Genomic DNA, 19,112 nt, shown 5'->3' with positions numbered 1-19,112 from the left:
ACAGTAATTTGAAAACTCTGCACAGTAACCTTGATTTTCTACACCATAATCTTCTTCTTACAATGCTTCTCTAAGAACTCAAGATCTGGGAATCTAGGATTTGTTCTTGAAGAAATAAGAGCTTAAAGGATTAATATTTGAAACTGTAGACTCTCTAATCAAGACAATGCAAGAAAATCATTTCAAATTGGTTGCTAAAATCTTTACAAACTCTAATTTTGAAAATCAAGAAAATTTTCAAGAAAATCAAGAGTAAGAAGTTCAAGAAATCAAACAGTAAAGTGGATTAGGGTTCTGAAAATAGTGATTAATACAAATTCAAAAATGATTAACATAAATTTCATTCATTAATCTTATCAAAACAAAAAATTACCAAATCTAAAAACTATGTAAAAATCAATTTCAAAAATGATTAACACTAATCTAGATTAAGATAATGCATTTTGAAAAACTGAATTAATAGTAATCCAAAAATGATTATCACTAATCACTACCTAAGCAAGGATCTAAGCTAAGAGCTCTGATACCAATGAAAGAAAGGTGCATCTAGATTAGCTTAGGATTATCCTAATTAGCTTGGATTAGGAAAAGCAAGAGAGATTAGCACTAGGAGCATGGAAAGTAAATGTAATGAGCATCACAAGATGTCAAAAAGTTACAATACTCCTAGAGCACATGCCTTTTATAGTCCCAAGGCCCATGTGCCCTAATCCCACATGTAAATGACCCTAAGCCCATGTGCCTAGGCCCATCCCATGTGTATGTGCATCCTAAGAACACTTTGTTATAAGGAAAGATTTTAAGATGTACAAAATATCAAAAAGTACATATTATCCAAGTCTATTCTTTAAGCTTATGAAAAGAAAATGATGTGCACAAGCTAGCACATATATGCAAAGCTTGTCAAAATTATGAATGCCTTCCAAAATAATAATTTATGCACATCCACCTCAATCTTCTAAGTCCTCCTCGCCTCTATAAGATATCCAACAAATAATTTAATAAAATCAACACATATTCCATAGGCATATAAACCACCATCACCTCACACATGTTCATCAAACATAAGTACTCCATGAATACAGACCAACTACAACAAACATAGGAAGCCACAATCAACAATCGAGGAGAAAAGATCATGGGTGTGGAATAACATAGACATAAACATTAGAATAAGATTGCTAATCTCAGTTCCTCATTTGATACCATTGAAGCAATGTAAGATGTCTACTTCTTCAGTTTGATGCTTTTCTTATTTTTGTAGGACTATTGTTAAATGATGATGAGGCTTAGGTCTGCAACATAGGGGTTACCACCGCCGATGTTTTTGAGGCTACATTAATGGATTGACCTTTGTCATCTATAGTGATGACCGTTGATGTTTTTGAGGCTACATTAATGGATTTACCTTTGTCATCTATAGTGATGACCGTTGATGTTATCGTTTGATGCCTTAGGGATGTTTACAAGAGGGGTTGTTTGCTGATGAATTTTTGGTGATAGAAACCTATGTCTTGGTGAGGTTGGTCAAAGAGGGGTTGTCGGTGATGAATTTTTGGTGATGGAAACCTATGTCTTTGGTGAGGTTGGTCAAAGAGGGGTTGTCGGTGATGAATTTTTGGTGATGGAAACCTATGTCTTTGGTGAGATTGGTCAAAGAGGGGTTCTCAAAGTAGAGTATTTATCATGGAGGACTACAAATGTAGAGAAAGCTGGCACAAGATGACCTGAATTGACCAAAGAACTTGAAGAGATCAACCCATAGTTTGAGAAGACAAGGTACACATCCACATAAGGCCAGCATGAGGCAGAATTCAAGACAAGGCCTGTGCCATGCAAGCTTTAATCATTTGAGTAAAGACAAAACTAGGGTTGGGGCTTGATAAGCATCCTTCTGAGACTGGGAATGCAGGAACAAACTCTAGATTGTATGAGCACCAAGGTAGAGTGCAATGACAATATTTTGTTTGATGATGACCACACAACCAACACAAGGTATTGTGTTGCTGCAGAGTTGCTATGTTGCTGTAGAGTTGCTGTATTGATCAACTGTAAAGCATCCAGTTTTCCATCTTTATCTCTCAGCTTTCAGCAATCCACTTCACTAGCGGCATCGTCTGCTCCTACTACAATGGTAGCTGGTCCAACAGTTACTGCAGGTGCTACTAGTGGACAAACAAGCAATGCAAGACAAAACAAAAGTATTAGCTTCATCGCCTTTCTGTGAGGCTCTGCTTCAACGAAGCAAAACTGTGAGGGTTGCTGCAGGTGTCTACGTCACTACAAAGGGATCACAATGCAACTTGGAGAGCTAGCATTTTACCATGAGATGGGACAAACTACCTCCGGCCAAGCAACTATGTGTCTCGATCACAAGTAAAACGTGAGCTACTGTGCAGCAACTTTGCCTTTTGCTTTCTAGCTGTCTAAGCTAGCAGAGAATCATCGGTGTGCAGCATCAGCAGAAGTTAATCTCCTTTCTAAGAGGAGTCCCCGTCTATGAGAGACATTGGCTAGTGTGTAAGTCTCATTGCACACAGGCCTGCATATTTTATTCAAATTTTACAAGTTCAACAAAGGCTTCATCACGCACAGATCTTCAAAATGTTACAAGGAAATTTATATTAAGAAAAATTCAGCATCATAGGGGGGGGGGGTAGAATGCATCACTGAGCTTTCACGAAAGCTCTCAACCAGTAGCTTTAGCAGAGCTCATTGCTCTGCTATACTGAGGAGTTAAACATGAGAGTGGAAAAAAAGGCAGCATGGCCCTATGGTTGCTAACGTGGAAGGAACGAGAGAGGGAAAAAAATGCCACCAGCGTGAGGGAGAAGAGGAGCCTCTTATGTTAAAAAAATTTAGGGTTTGTTTTTCTTTAACCTTCCAAACCTAAGCCCTTTTGTCCCATCCACACTCCACACATCCTTCCCATTATTTTGTCCCCATTCTCTCTAGTTCCCACCCCTTTTTCACATTTTGGCCTCCACACTTTGGCCATTCCCATTCTCCCTATTGCCCACAGCCCACGTTTTGGTCCACATTTTATTATCTTTGGCTACCTTTTTATTTTCTTAGGGCCATGGTTTGCGCGTGTACAGTATTTGTGGTGTTCTCACACGTAGTGGGCAGAATTTTGGATATTTTTTTTCCATTTTGTTCACGTGCTTTGGCGCATTGGCTACACATGAGTACATTTATGTGACGTTTTTACACGTGTCGAGTTTTCATTGGGTCTTGAACACATGCTTTGAGCTTCATGGAGGTGGTTCATGTGCCATGTGGTCGATTTGGTGCATTTTGGGCATTCACGCGCACACTTTTGGCTATTTGGTGTATTGTGGGAGAGGCGTTCACGCAGTTTCGTACTTTTATTAGTGCTTGTCCCCGTACATTGGAGCATTGTGGGTTTTGTTCACGCACATTGGGCTTTGTTCATATGCTTTTATGCATTGTGAGACTTGTTCCCACACGAGCACATTTGTGTAAGGTGTTCACATGATTTGAGCAATTGGGTAGTGTTCACATGTGGCCATGGTTTATTACAATTACCCTTCTGCTGCTCGCCATGGTCCTTGTTTCCTTCATTGGTGGCGACATCATCTTGTGATTCTCTTGATGATTAGGGATGCAGGTGTGATGCTAGATTCTTAGTTGAGATTCTTCCTACACAGTATCATGGGTTACCCGACATGATCAGATTATACATCACTTTTGTTGACTTTGTGCATACATTTGGGACATCCAGACTTTGACCATCGGATCCTTCATCATATATTTCACGTGATGAGGAGATAGTTCATTCAGGCCATAGATGGAGGAAGGAGTTGTGGAGTTTATTGTCTATACATGTTCGTCATTTATGGGATGAGAGAGATTGGCACATTCAACGATCCTTTAACTATTGGTCATTGAGATATTTCTTAGAGGCAAATGGATCAATTTTTCTCAATTGGGATGACTCCTATAGTCGCTTATTTAAGTGTCCTACATTCTTAAGTAGCTGTGATTATGTTCCTGAGGATGTATACTGCATTAGCATCAGAGTAGATGATGATGATGATGATGATGATGTATCAGACCCACATACCTATGGTGATGTATCATGCACACATACACATGACGATATTGATTTATTGCACACACATACACATGATGATAGTGATACACGTGCACATGTTGCCATTAACACATATGCACATGATGATGGTGTATATGAAAGTGATGGTGAGAGTGATGTGTGTGAGTCAGATCATGTGGGCATAATCTTGATGGTAGGGATGGCAGCGACTCGCGAGCATTCCAAGCATTGTGATTGATGATACACCTATGTTTACCTACCTTCCAATGGATCATAGTGATTGATGATACACCTATGTCTACCTACCTTCCAACGAATCATAGTGATGCATTAGGAGATAATGATGCATTAGACTATTATGGGGATTAGTTCTTGACTATAGTGATTCATCTATTGCAGTGTGTGAGATTCGAGATGATGATACTTCACATGTTGATGAGCATATGATAGTGTAAAAGGAGCATAAACCTGAGTTTCTAGTGCTAGATGAGTCAAGTTACTCTTTTAAATCCTCTATTCATGGAGATATATATGATTTTATCTCTACTCCTAGTTCTCATAGCATACCTGGTAGCATTCACTTGGATTTAGTGCATATACTTGGGCAGTCAGGCATTGTACATGAGCATAGTGATTCAATTTGTAATAAAGTAGATTTGGTATGCACATGCACATGGGGGATGGGGCCGAGGCACTTAAGGTGTTTACTTGTGTACTTTTCTTGATTAAGAATTACACCAAATGAATTTATGGTCATTGTTTGCCCTTTCTCAAGTAAACTTTGCACTTCCTTTGTAAATGTAACTTGCTGATCAAGTTCTCTTGCACCAAATTTCAAGAAAATGAAAAATAAGCAAGAGTAGGGTTAAGTTTGTCTTATTGTTGCAAGTTTGAATTGTTTCTTGCAAATCCATCTTCTTTACAAGTCTGCATATAGCAACTTTGTTCTCTGCAATTTCTTTCTATTCTACACCTCACTCTCTATAATAATTTGTACATAACTATTACGGAGGCAACAACTCTATAATAATCTGTTCAGATCTATTGTAAACTATAAACTCTTCATGATTCTACAACATAATCTTCAATCTACACACCTAACTGCACAACAACTTTACATAACTTCGCAAAAGCAATGAAATTTGCACACTGAACTGCTTAGATGTGTTGCAGAACTGTCTACACTGAAATCGGTATAAAATCCTTAATTTGCACTAGTTCTTGACAAGAGTAACACAAAAATCTACATAGCAACCTTAAATGTCTTCTAAAACTGCAAGATTTCCTAGAAACTAGGTAAATCTAAAAGAAAACTAAGGCTTATGAATAGATTTGATAATAGGAAGCACTAATCGAAAGGATTTAGCAAGAAAATTGTAAGAAAATCACTTTGAAAATGATTGAAAACCTTAATTCAAAAATAAAGAAAATCAAGATTCTCTTAAATCTTTGCAAAATTAAGGTTTTTGAAATCTATGATTAGCATGTACCCAAAAATGATTACCATTAATTTCATTATTAATCCACTCAAAACAACATCAAAAGAAAAATATGAAAATTGGGTAAAAAAACACTAATCCAAAAATAGATTAAGCACTAATCTTTCAAATCAAACAGTAAGATTTAAGCCAAGAGCTCTGATACCACTGCAAGATAGTGAACCATTCAATACTTGGAGTAGACAACAAGGGTGCATGTCACCATCCTAGCATCTTAAGAGGGAGAAGCTCACCATGGAAGCTTAGGCATAAGCTCCAAGAAAACAAGATGGCATATTATCATAACAGGGTAAAAAGGTACAATGTCCATGAGCCCTATTCCTAATATTGCCTAAGGCCCCCAAAAGTACACATGTAAACACCCTAAGTCCAAGTGCCTAGGCCCCATCCCCCATGTGCATGTGCATACCAAATCTACTTCATTACAGATTAAGTACACATGTAAACACCCTAAGCCCAAGTGCCTAGGGCTCATGGACATTGTACCTTGTCACTTTGTATGATGATATGACATGTTGCCTTCTTGGAGCTTATGTCCAAGCTTCCATGGTGAGCTTCTCCCTCTTGAGATGCTAGGATGGTGATCTACACCCTTGTTGCCTACTCCAAGTATTGAGTGGGCCTACACCCTTGTTGTCCACTCCAAGTATTGAGTCAGCCACTATCTTGCAGGTAAGGTGGAGCTCCCAAGCTTACTGAGAACGGGGGTTGAGACATAGCCGGGTGGTTAAGGTGGCACCCTTCACCTCCCATGCTGTAGGTTGAATTATGGCCCACCTCTTCCCCTTACTCGACAAAAGGATGAAAGAGTGTGTATGTTTCTCCTTCACAAAAAAAAGAAAAAAAGCTTGCCAAGAGACTCCAAGAGTGTGTCACAAGCTCACATGTATGCTTTAGCGAAAACCTAAACACAAGAATTTTATGCTTACGTGGATTCACTCGAGAACAATAAAGTTGTTTACATGTACTTTTCAAAAGCAGTTACGTCGTGGATCCTTTGGAGAACAATAAAGTTGTGTACATGCACTTTTCAAACATAGTTGTTCTTAGTTCACCATGGTTTCCATTGCTAGTTCACCATGTTTGGGAGCGTAAATGTTCTCTCATATTGGGTGTTACTATTTTGGGTTACATAGATTTAATAGATTGAATATTGACTTTTACAAAGAAATGCTAAAATTAGTATGCGAAAGACATATGGATCAAAAATTTCAAAAAATAGTCTTTTTAGTTCTGTATCACGAAGGCTTACATTGAAATTTCCTTAAGTGTGACCCTCTACCCTATGTTTAACTTAAAACATGTGTCTCACCACTACAAGTTTTTTTTAAAAAATGCAAAAGAGATTTATATTAGTACCAATTTTTTTTTGATACATCACCCTTAGGTTACATCTGGATAGTTTCTAGCTTGCTACATACCAACTTAGCTACTTGAATTCTAGTTTTCCTACCACTCATCATTATGAGTTTACAGGCTTTAATCAGGCTAGCCTTAACATTCTCTCCTGGTCAACACTATTCAAGGGAGTCCCTCTGTATACCATCTTTTTTTTTTTTGGGGCAACTACAAGAAAGGAGCAAAGTACTCCGTGAGGACCCCCTCATATCCTCTACAAAGCAAGGGCAAGGTAACTATCGGGTGTTCAGCTAGGGGTACCTCCAGGTTACAAGCCACCCCCATCAAAAACACTAGAACAAGTGCCATCTGTGTACCATCTTGTTTCTAGCTTCCCATACTTCACTTAATACACCACTACAAGTTGGGGTGAGTGTAGGTAGATGATACCTTGGGTACCCAATTGGCACAATTTCGCGCCATAGGAACGGCCTCTAGTACATTTTATTTTACGAGAGTGAAGGACTCAAGGAGTCAAACGAGCCTGGGGTGTTGTCACTTTTTGTGTTGCACACCGCACGGCTGCTGGGTGACCGGCCGGACATTTCTCCTTGGAACTGTTGAAAGTTGAACTGTTGAACCTTCTCGTGCATTTTTGTGCAAATTGCAAGCATTATTACGACTACCTCCTCACCGCCGCTGCGCACAGGGGCCTTCACCATCGCCATCATTATCGTGTGGTTGAAATTGCGTTTTCAAACGTTTAAAAAATAGCAGGTTTTGGGGGGGAGAGCTTTGGGAGGTGGCTTAGGGCTAGCCAACCTAGGTTCTGGCTCCTTGAAGCGCGCTGCGCAAGCCAACTGGATGATGGTGAGAAGACGTACATAGTACAACCTACCACTACCTAAGTGAAATCACAAATAATTATTAAAATTGAAATATGGAGGTACTCTCCTCATCTATAGTAAAAGTAGCTCAATTATTGAGATCCTGGCGCATTACTTCTCTACGGGCATGTTCCCGCGCGGGCCTTTTCGGCGCATTTCCCACCCGCCCCTCCCACGGGGAATTAGCAAGGAATGTCAAGAATCAGTCAACCGCACTCTGCCACCGGATGGGACGCGTCTCTGAGCTCGTTTCACAGCGTGCGCTGTCCAGCTTTGTTTCACACGCTTCGAGGCCGTTTGGCGAGTCTCGAGGCAGTTTCTTCTGTTTTGGCGACCTTGTCAGGCCAAACGGCTATCCCAAAAGGCAGTCTCGGCTATCCCAAACGGCAGTCTCGGTGCCGCGCAAACTGGGCACCTGGCACCCTGCACGAACATGCCCTAAGCTCACATGGGGTGGTGGAGAGAGTTAATATATACTGAAATATTTGATAACGTGCACGGCATTGTCTCAGATCCCATCCCACTACCCTTTCCTCACCTTCCAAGCTCCGACGTTTTATCAAGATCGCAGTTGTGCTGCCTGTATCAGATCTGGCCACTGGCAATAACTAGGCTAATGGTTGTGCACTCACAATTTGTAATTGTAGGTTGTAGCTGGTTATTACTTTGCACCTAAAAGGAGCCGAAAAATCTTATCCAATGATACCCTATTATTTATTCTCGATTCGTGAAATTTAATCCCTTTTATTCTCTTATTTAACTCATTTTTTTGATATCTGGATCACTTGCATCCACAAATTTGGTTGGGTCAGTGTGTTTTATAAAGGGGTTTTTTCTTTAAGAAAATGGGGTGGCAGCGTGGCCCTACTGGGTTGGTGAAATCCATGCATTTGCTTAGCTTAGCTTTACAGCCTTGGGTATTTGCACTCTGCCTGTTTTTTATTGTAGAAATTCGGCAGGCAAAAGCCTTTATAAGAGCACAAGGCGCCCCTGAATCCCTCTTCTCTTCGCGTGTGTTTGTTAACGGCTAGCCTGGAGGAAACAAGAGAGCTAAGGTCCCTAGCTAGTATCTGACCTGTGTCTGCTCTTCTTTCTTTCTCAACTTTTAGTATCCTTACTACCTACCAGCATCTCTCTCATCGTTGGTCGTTTATGCCTTCGTGTTGCATTGTACCGACGTTAATACCTCTCTCACACGCGTACATACTTTCTCTCTCTCTTCGGGCGCACACATTGCTTACTAACAGATTTTCATTCTCTCTATCTCTCTCTCTCTCTCACATTGCTCTTACTAGCAAATTCTCTCTCTATCTCACTCACACACGCACATGAGCATTTTGCCTTACTACCGTGCTTTATCTCTCTCTCTCTCTCTCACACACACACACATATGCACGCATTGCCTATCTAGCGTACATACTCTCCCTCTCTCTGCCCTACACTCCTTGTCCGTTAAAAGGTTTCCCAACCTTCACCTTTTCTGACCCTCTAGCAAGTGCTGGGCTTCATAGAGAGTGAGTGTGGTACCAAGCTTATTGTAGCTGCAACCTTCCCTATTGCCGGCTTTTACGCTACGTTACGCCCACTTGACACCACAAGCTTATCTTGTTAGCTTATCCATACTATCGCATTCATCCGACTCTGTATCCAACAATTTGGGGGCACCTTTGCAACCACACGTGATTTTTAGTCGCTATTCTATCCTCTCTGTGGGGAGACAGTGCTAAGCGCTTTATGCTCTTTTCGACCCAAAAGAAACTTTAATTGAGAGAAAAGCAAACATATTTACCTTTCTCGTTCAATTTGTCCACACGCATTGCTCAAATTCTCTCTCTCCCCCACAAACACACACACCCTCACACACATACACAAAGGAGGGTTGGCCCCTCCTCTAGTCGAGGTCTGTGTGTGCGTGTGTGAGAGATTGTGTTTGTGTGTGAAATGGAGCTGCCATGCTCTTGGCCTTTGCTGGGTTGTTGCTTTGGCATTCTAGCGATCTCAGCATTGTGCAATGGTAAGTGATTAAATTGTTAATCATGCTATGAAATGCGCAGTTGAACAGGTCGTTATTTGTTCTCATTCAATTATTATTTTTTGGTCTGATCAGAGGTATCCGCAGCCACTTTCACGTTTGCGAACGGCTGCGCCTACACAGTGTGGCCGGGTATCCTTTCCAATGCTGGATCCTCCTTGCTAGCCAACGGAGGTTTCGAACTAGGGCCCGGCCAATCGGCGAGCTTGCAAGCACCGGCTGGCTGGTCCGGCAGGTTTTGGGGCAGAACGGACTGCACATTCTCGTCATCCGGCACCGGAAGCTGCGCGTCGGGGGATTGCGGCGGCAAGTTGCACTGCGAAGGTGCGGGAGCAGCGACGCCCGCGACATTGGCGGAGTTCACACTGGCAGGCACCCAGCCCAACGTAAAACAAGACTTTTACGACGTGAGTCTGGTGGACGGTTACAACCTCCCGGTGGCGGTGGTGGCGACGGGGGGCTCCGGCACGTGCGGGACGGCGGGCTGCGCGAGCGATCTAAACCTGAACTGCCCGGCAGCTTTGCAGGTGGTGCTGTCGGACGAAGGCGGCGATGGCGGCGGCTCCGTGGTGGTGGGCTGCAAGAGCGCCTGCGACGCCTTCGGGGAGGCAGAGTACTGCTGCCAAGGCGCCTACGCCAACCCATCTACCTGCAAGCCTTCCATGTACGCACAATTATTCAAGGCGGCGTGCCCGAAGGCCTACAGCTATGCGTACGACGATCCAACGAGCACCTTCACATGCACGGGGGCAGACTACACAATTCTCTTTTGCCCAAGCGCATCAAGGTAAGTCAGAGGCGTAAGTGCACAAGTAATCAAGCTGGGTAAGTTAATCAGGCAGAGCTTAAAGGCGTTTAACAAATTTTTTTGTGAAAATTGCAGCCAGAAGAGTGTGACAGGGTTGCAACAGCCGGGGAGCAACCTCATGGGTACGCAGGCTTACGCCAGCGCATCGTCCAAAGGCCAGGTTGCAGCCAGGCCAACGGCTTGGCGCATCTTGCTGGCAACCGTCATGGCTTACGTGGCTTCCGCCCGCTTGAGCTCTCGACAATAATGCACCGCCCACCGCTTGGCCTCACATGAATCACGGGATGCAAACCAAGAACTAAAGTCGTCCACACAATGGCCAAGGGTCCCTCGAAAAAAAAGAGCTTTTTCCTTTGATAAGACCATTTCGTCCGGCCTTGAACCACATTGTCCTGCATTATTCCTATACCAACTACCAAACATTTGCAAGAGATCATGAGCCATTCCACGAAGGAAGCCCACCATAAGTTAACACACATCGTCCCTTCAAGAGGATTCCCCTAAATTATTCAGCTTCTTTTTTTTAAATTTTGTGTCAAATACATGCCATTAGTGTAGATTAGAACCCACAACCTCTACTTCCGATGGTCTAGGCCCTACCAATGCGCTAAAGCTTGCCTCGGATTCCCAAAACATGGAAGCTTCAAAGTCCAAGCGTGTCTTTAGTGGTTAAAAGGATGTTCATGTAGAAACACGTCACAATGTGCAATGGTTGTGTCCTAGTTACTCTTGCTTTTAAAGTTTGAGTTGTATAAATTTGTAATTTGTAAAGACATTCTTATTTTATGTAGGGTCACCCTTGGTCTACTTGTGTATATGTGCCAATGTGAGTGAAAGCTTGTTACTACCAGACTACATTTAGATGGAGAGAATCAAACTTTATATCCTTAATTTAAGAACCTTGCACTTTATATCCTTATTTCAAAAATTCTTCTTAATATGTTCACTAGATTAGTCACACAAAACTCGTGGTAACTTTTTAGTGTGATCTTTATTTTCTTACCTTTAATATCTATACAATTATTTAAAAAATGGTCAAGCTTAGACGTCTTAATACAAATTTGACATTTTAGTTAGAAAACTAGTTGCCTATGGTATTTCACAATAATAAGATCATGTTAAGTTTAAGGCAAGATACTAAAAATAATCTTGTAGTTCAAAGTCAAAAAACCATCCTATAGTGTTACTTTCACATTAAAATTTGATAAAGAGAGTGGGTGCAATTTCACCTAGTCTTCTTGAATCCAAAGATTGAAATCTATAACAATAGACTAGCCGATTTTAAAAGATTTTAGTTTTCAAATTGTTTTATTCAAATTTCAACTAGTGTAAAATATGTACACAAAATTCCCTTAGGCTAGTAGTGCATGGCTTATAGATTGAAAATTTTGGCATTTTAGGTATTAAAGCTTGTTGGATATTGGATATTTTTTGAAGGCATTTGAAATTGTAGTGGTGATCTCTACATAATACCAACAAGATCCACAATGTTAGGAATTCATGTATTAATAGTGATAAATGTGCCATTCGAATTTTCTCTCATGCCCCTCCCACCGTTGGCCGTATATGTCCTTGTGTTGCATTCTACCAATGTTAGAAGGCATTTTAGGTGTTAAAGTTTGTTGGATATTGGATATTTTTTGAAGGCATTTGAAATTGTAGTGGTGATCTCTACATACCAACAAGATTTCTAGCATTTTAGGTATTAAAGCTTGTTGGATATTGGATATTTTTTGAAGGCATTTGAAATTGTAGTGGTGATCTCTACATACCAACAAGATCCACAATGTTAGGAATTCATGTATTAATAGTGATAAATGTGCCATTCGAATTCTCTCTCATGCCCCTCCCATCGTTGGTCGTATATGCCCTCGTGTTGCATTCTACCGATGTTAATACCTCTCTCTCTCTCCCCTCTGGAAATTTTGGACATACATTTTCTTGAAGCTTGCTAGAGTTGCACCTCATCATCAATGGTATTTACTTTCGAATAATATCATCAATGGTATTCACTTTCGAATAACTTCTTCACATAGGCTCTCTTCATCCATCTTAGTAATTAGGGAAGGTCTCTCTCTCTCTCTCTCTCTCTCTCTCTCTCTCTCTCTCTCTCTCGGGTTTGTTTCTTGAAGCTAGGTTTGAGCTACATCAAGCTAGTGATTTCTCCTCTCTCTCTCTCTCTCTCTCTCTCTCTCTCTCTCTCTCAATATCTGAACCTACATTACCCAACATCTTTTTTTTCTCTTTAATTTTTATCGAATATTCCTTCAACTCCATGTAAAATATTCCTTCAACTCCATGTAAAATATTTCCATCAAATAAGTATCCTTTCCATGCAATAACGAGGAGTGGGCTCCTCTTTTTGAGGTAGCTAACATGCTATTTCCCCCTCCTCCTTTTGTTGTATCTTCTTAGTGTTTTGGTATGAGGGGAGTGGTTAGCATTGATGGGTTTGTCTCTGGTAATGTACTCGTTGTGTTGGTGGGTGCCTTTATAGCTTTGGGTCTCGTTTCATTGTCTATATATGCTGTCTATATATGCTTCATCTATATCTATCTATTGTGGTTCATTGGTTTGGATTTGTGTGTTTGTGTTAGTCGTGTTGCTTTCTAGGGTGTCGAGTGCTAGGCTTGCTTTTTGTCTATTGTTACTGGGGTGCCGATGTGCTTTCTATCATTGTTGGGGTGCCATTGTGCTTTCTGTCGTTACTTTCTGTCTATATGTGTTTGTGTGTGTTGCTTTGTGTTAATGTTTTGCTTTTTGTGTGTTGGTATGTTTGCTCCTAAGCGTGTTAGGCAGCCTCTAGCCAGTATTACAAATGCTACAGTGGTCCGTGAGGATGTCATTGGAACTTCTATAGATCCAACGGTTGTGTTAAATGCTTTTTTGTGTATTGTTATTCCGATCGATGGAAAGTAGATTGGCAATCTCCATTCTGTGAAGAACAAGGCTAGGTCATTAGCATCCGCCCTAAGTTTTAAGAACACTCCTTTGAAGATAAAAAATCTCAAACTCTTAGTCACCATCGATGTGGGCAATGGTGACATGGATCTTGTTTTTTGGGAACCTTTGGAGCAATTCATCTATGTTGAGTGGATTAGTGGGTTGTTTGCATTGGAAAAGGGTGTTACATTGAGTTATGTGGATTTTCAAATGGTTGTTCAGGTCATGGGCTCTCCTCCTTGCTAAGTATTGGCAAGCTCATCAAGAAGTACATGGCATGATTATCATGTGTAAGGGTCTCAGACAAGTTTGCTTGCACACTTATAAAGGCATGCTAGGTTATTGTATGAAGGATGTGTCCAAACCATCGGGCAAGATTATCATGTGTCAGGGTCTTAGGCAAGTTCGCTTGCACACTTATAAAGGAATGCTATTGTATGAAGCATTTTCATAAACCCCACTCTATCTTTTTCCACAATGTGATTGCCGAAGAAATCACAAGGGGGAGATATGCACTTTATGGGTGAGGTGATTCAAAAAACAAAGTTTCTTTGTATCCTATCAACTTGTTTGATCGTGCATGTGCACATGGACAATTACATACCAAATAGGCTTGGTGCAACCCTTGAGTTGACGTCATTGTGCATGCTTCGTGTACCCACCAGCTGCAAATTGGATTATCCCAAAGATAGGCAATGGCATGGATAAGAGAAGGGTTGTAGCATGGAAAGTCATGAAGATGCCTCATGTTACTAAATGCAGAGACATTGATGAAATATTCTTTTTAATGTAATCTATCATCGGACCTCACTTTTTGGACTTTGGTGCAAGCACATCTTTACATAATATATAAGGTTCCCCATGTTGATCTCAAAAAAAATGTTTCTTTTAATCTTCAATTTTAAATTTACTTTTTTCCCATCTTTGCTAAAATAATTTTTGAAACTTTAATTTCAAAACTTGTTTTAATTTAAATAGTTCCAAATGTGAGACTTTTTTAAAGTAATTACATATTAACCTAGTAAAAATAAACCTAAGACTTTATTTGGAACCTTAACTTTATTTCAATAGAGGGGACCCTTACAAAAAACAATTAATTGAAAAGAGTGAATGGGAGACCCTCACAATTTGGGCGGTTTTTAATACATATTAAGAACTGATTGTGTGTAAGCTTATCTATCATCGTGTATTCATAACACTTGATTAAATAGAACAATTAACTCTTCTTTACTTAGATTGATTGTGTTTTTGGATTGAAGATAGAGATTAATGTAAAATCTAATGCTTATTGTTGCGTTGTGTATGTGATTTTTCTAACTCAACAAAAAGCTCTACAAAGAACAAGTTTACAAAATGCAACCTTTCATGTACAACTTGATCTTGCTAGGAAACACATTGAACCATCTCGGTGCAAAAACACCAGTGGTACATACATAAATGAAACAAATCATTTTGTTAGGAAGCTTGAAGATTTTGATGATACCAAGCATGGATCATTCTGCGAACAAGGTTAAAATAGCTATAAATATTCATAGTTGGTAAAAATGTTTCTTATATAAATATAAAAATTTAGGGAATTTGGGTGAAAGGTATTTACAATTCCTCTTGTATGTGTTAACATGCAATGATTATTTGGTAATTTCATCTTCATGCTTGCTAGAAATTAGTAGTTTTCAAAAAAATTTAATTTTTCGTACTATGAGTTTTCCTTCTTAACTAGCCCATCACTTTCTAAAGCACCCGATAAAATAGTCATTGGGCTAAAAATACCCCTATTTATTTTCTTGACCTAGAAGGTATATCAAGAATGGAAATGAGAATAAAAAAAGGTTGTGCACAAAAAAATGGCCAAACGTTGAAATGCGAGATAGAGGTTTCAATATCAAGCATCACATAAGATTGTGTGGGGAGAAATCTCTTGCCATGTCAAAAGGGGTTATGTGCTCCTCCTCTATGCTACACCATTTTCTTGGTCATCCAAAGGGGAGAAAATCTAGAGATGAAGTTAGTGAAAATAAGAAAAAGTTAGGAGTCCAAAAGCATGTCCTTACCACTCATTTTTTGAATTGTTTTAATGTGCACTCAAACAAAGTTTCTGATTGGGTCAAGAAATATTGTTATATGGTGTGGAAGTTATCAATTGGCAAATTTGAACATATAAATGCATTGACCTTATTCAATCTATAAAATGCTCTTTTGACAGGTTCAAACTAAATAAACATTGAATCTCATACTTCAAGCATAAACATATTTGAAACGGAGATATGAAAGCCACTAATTTCTAATTTAACCAGAAATCATGAACCTCAATTAGCATACACTTATATTTTCTTATGTAAGAGCAGGTAATGGTAAGTATGACATAATGGTAATGATAGGAAAAAAATGGTTGGAATTCTAAGTGTTCTTGCATGAATTCATATGGGATATTTCAATTTTGATGCTTGAGAGAGGTGCACTGAGGTGTTGACAAAGGGGGCTATATTTTGAATCAAAAATTGCATACCCTAAAAACCTTATAACATAGAAACACATGTTAACAATCGTGAGCCTTGTGTCCATGTGCTTGGAAAAACATAAATTTACACACCCATGTGTTACAAATGAATCATCTATGTTGATTCTCAACCTTAATAAATAAATGAGTGAAATTTAAATGAGCATGAGGTCTCTAAGCTTGCATTTCTATGTCGTGTCAAGCACCATGCAGAAGTGACATGGAATCACACTCCCAAAAACTTCTTTTATTTGATTTAGTCCATGTAACACTTTAATAACTTCTTTTATTTGATTTAGTTCATGTAGCACTTTAATAATTGCATTGTCATATGTGTGTGTGTGTGTGTAATTTAACAAAATAAGAACCAAGGAAAAAAATAGGGGCTATTTTTTGGTAGATGAATATTTTATGAGGTGCTCCAAAAAGTGTTAAAAGCTATCTAAGCAAGAAAATTCATGGAATGTTTTTAAAGGAAATAATCTAAAATCAATCACTTTTAATGAGTCACTAAAATTGTATAACATGCTAGTACATATGCGAGATATTGCAAAAAACTCACCTTCGGTCTATGTAGTTTCATATCTATATAAAGATATACTCACCAACTCATGGTAACGACCTCTTATTCTCTGTCATTGGTAATAGTAGCTAGCTAGTTACTCTAGTCAATGGCCAACTATTTTTTGAGAGGTGGTATGTTAATTCAAATTATTAGGTGAAACTATATTTTCAAAAATCATTGGAGTCTAACATGGAGACAATGACGTGGAACAATGTCTATTTTTCAAGAAAACCCCCATGAAGACATCTAGTCCAATATGGTGCTCGGAGGATAAACAACTATCATACATGAGATGATGAGTTCATACCTCAACATTGTTGGGTATTTCGGAGTCTAGTAGTGTGTACATTGGTGTGAACACCCTCTTATAAAGAGGTTAAAAGATGAGGCTTGATGCCTATAAAAGAAATGTACATGGTGGAAGTATTATCATAATTCATTCATCATTGTGTTGTGCAATCTCTCTCTCTCTCTCTCTCTCTCTCTCTCTCTCTCTCCACCATTATCATGGCTTGAGCTTTTATCTCATCTATCTACTTGCACTCTACTCCTATACACCTATAATTACATCTTTCATCCTCCATGGCTACATTGTGTGATCTTGGATGCGAATATGGTATCACAGCTAGGCTAAACCACATCTGCATTTTTTGTTGGCATGCAACCATCATGTTCGTCTACCTTTTTGCATTTTTAAGGGTTTTTGTATTTTTAAGGTTTGTCTTTTTAGGATTTTTACATTTTTAAGGTTTTTTTTTGTGTGTTTTCTCTACTACCCCACCATCAAAACTGTATTTTCTTCCATTCAGCCTTTCTATTTTTTTTCTGAACTGAGCCGCCATCATTCTCTTGCAAGCAAGGTTGATACCAATGGAGTCAACCCTAAACGCAAGCATACGAGGTCAACAAAAGTCCCAAATCAGTGTCGATGTAATAGCCTGTAGAAGCAAAACACACATCATAGAAGCTATCCCATCAGAATCTACTTCAAGGGGCCAACATATTCTAGCCCATGACTCCCATCATTATCTGCCAGTCTATTGGTTAATATAAATAGGGTTTTACAACCCTCAAAGATTTGGAGATTTCAAAAATTGAATGAGAAATTAGCATTGTGCAACTTTTGGGGCTTTTCTCCAATATGGAGAAATTCATCAAATTGGAAATCCAGTGTGCAATGATTTGGGGTTTTTTACAACATTAAGCCTTCAACATAAAATTGGAGCTTCTACATTAACAAAAAGTATGGGTTTCTATTGCTCCCAATTTGTTCAAATATAGGTTCTTTGCTTTGGCCCTTGAGCCTAAAAAGATAGCCCAAGTGTCCATCGCTTGGCAACACTGATAGAAAAGGACATATCTTCACTGGCACATCACCAAAAATTTCTATATTTCCAAAATTTTATCTACTTCTAGTTATTAGTCATAGGTTCTCTGCTCGAGATGTCGCCCAAAATCTGAATATTTTGTAGTCATGGGTTCTTTGCCACCCGGGATGCCCCATGAATATGAATCTTTTGGGTTCCATGATAGACTGATGTAGGTTATCCTTTATCTCCCGAGGTAGGACATGACCTTTGAGTCTTTCGCACTAAGCCATGCTACATGATCCTTTTAGCTATGTTCATAAGTCTCTAAGCCAGTTGCATGTTCTATGTCTTGATTTCTTGATAATGTTGGAGTATTGAGACTATTGGCATCACCTCCATCACTTCGAAGGGGGATTTTTTGGGTGTTTGAGAGTCTAGTAGTGTGTCCATTGGTGTGAACACCCTCTTATTAAGAGGTCAAAAGATGAGGCTTGATGCCTATAAAAGTAATATAAATGGTGGAAGTATTATTATCATTCATTCATCATTGTGTTGTGCAATATTCTCTCTCCATTGTGCTCTCTCTCTCTCTCTCTCTCCCCTTGTGCACCATTGTCATGGCTTGAGCTTCCATCTCATCCTCTCTCTCTCTCTCTCTCTCTCTCTCTCTCTCTCTCTCTCTCTCTTCCCTGTGCACCATTGTCATGGCTTGAGCTTCCATCTCATCTCTCTACTTGTACTCTACTCCTACACACCTATCATGGATATCTTTCATCCTCCATAGTTGCATATGTGTGATCTTGGATGCCAGTAAACATGTTGTATCCAAAAGTTTGAAGTGGAAGGTGAGAAATTAATTATGAAAGGGGATTTGTTAAGAGCAACCATGGTTCACTAGCTAGACAATGATTCTCAAGAAGTGAAGATGGGTGCCACCTACTATGAGCTTGTTCTCATGATCTCAAAGCAGTCATTGGTAAAATAAGTGAATAGGGAAGAAAAAACTAAATTTGAAAAAGCTGCAAAGAGTATCACATCAAAAGATTCCAAAGTCTTATTGGTGTTATTTAGAATTAGCATTGAGAATATTCTTACATTTAAAAATAGCTGTAGCCAATTGCCCCCACTAGGTCAACTAGATGGAAGAGATTTGAT

General features: G+C 39.5%; 1 protein-coding gene across 2 annotated transcripts; it reads left to right on the top strand.

The window, feature by feature from the left end:
- The first annotated feature begins 8,082 nt into the window (after positions 1 to 8,082).
- On the top strand, positions 8,083 to 11,449 carry LOC147633836 (pathogenesis-related thaumatin-like protein 3.5). 2 transcript variants are annotated; one of them, XM_086804888.1, is made up of 3 exons: positions 8,083 to 9,816; positions 9,910 to 10,621; positions 10,718 to 11,449. In XM_086804888.1, the coding sequence occupies exons 1-3, from the start codon at positions 9,744 to 9,746 to the stop codon at positions 10,887 to 10,889; spliced, it is 957 nt and encodes a 318-aa protein (XP_086661014.1). In that variant the 5' UTR covers positions 8,083 to 9,743; the 3' UTR covers positions 10,890 to 11,449. The 2 variants fall into 2 exon arrangements, with proteins under 2 accessions (XP_086661014.1, XP_086661016.1); XM_086804890.1 differs by lacking the exon at positions 10,718 to 11,449 and having other exon boundaries at positions 9,910 to 10,625.
- Positions 11,450 to 19,112: the final 7,663 nt, after the last annotated feature.

This window comes from Cibotium barometz, chromosome 11 (assembly GCF_041138505.1).
Source record: "Cibotium barometz isolate CiBa-2024 chromosome 11, ASM4113850v1, whole genome shotgun sequence".
In the NCBI taxonomy this organism is placed as follows: Eukaryota; Viridiplantae; Streptophyta; class Polypodiopsida; order Cyatheales; family Cibotiaceae; genus Cibotium; species Cibotium barometz.
Note: the sequence above shows the minus strand (reverse complement) of the source record. Positions and strands in the feature narration are given on the sequence as shown.

What these genes read in the sequence shown, in the direction of transcription:
- LOC147633836 (XM_086804888.1), top strand. Translation starts at nt 9,744, where the DNA reads ATGGAGCTGCCATGCTCTTGGCCTTTGCTGGGTTGTTGCTTTGGCATT. An exon ending in GATCTCAGCATTGTGCAATG is followed by an intron (nt 9,817 to 9,909) that starts GTAAGTGATTAA and finishes TGGTCTGATCAG; the next exon opens with AGGTATCCGCAGCCACTTTC. An exon ending in TTTTGCCCAAGCGCATCAAG is followed by an intron (nt 10,622 to 10,717) that starts GTAAGTCAGAGG and finishes TGAAAATTGCAG; the next exon opens with CCAGAAGAGTGTGACAGGGT.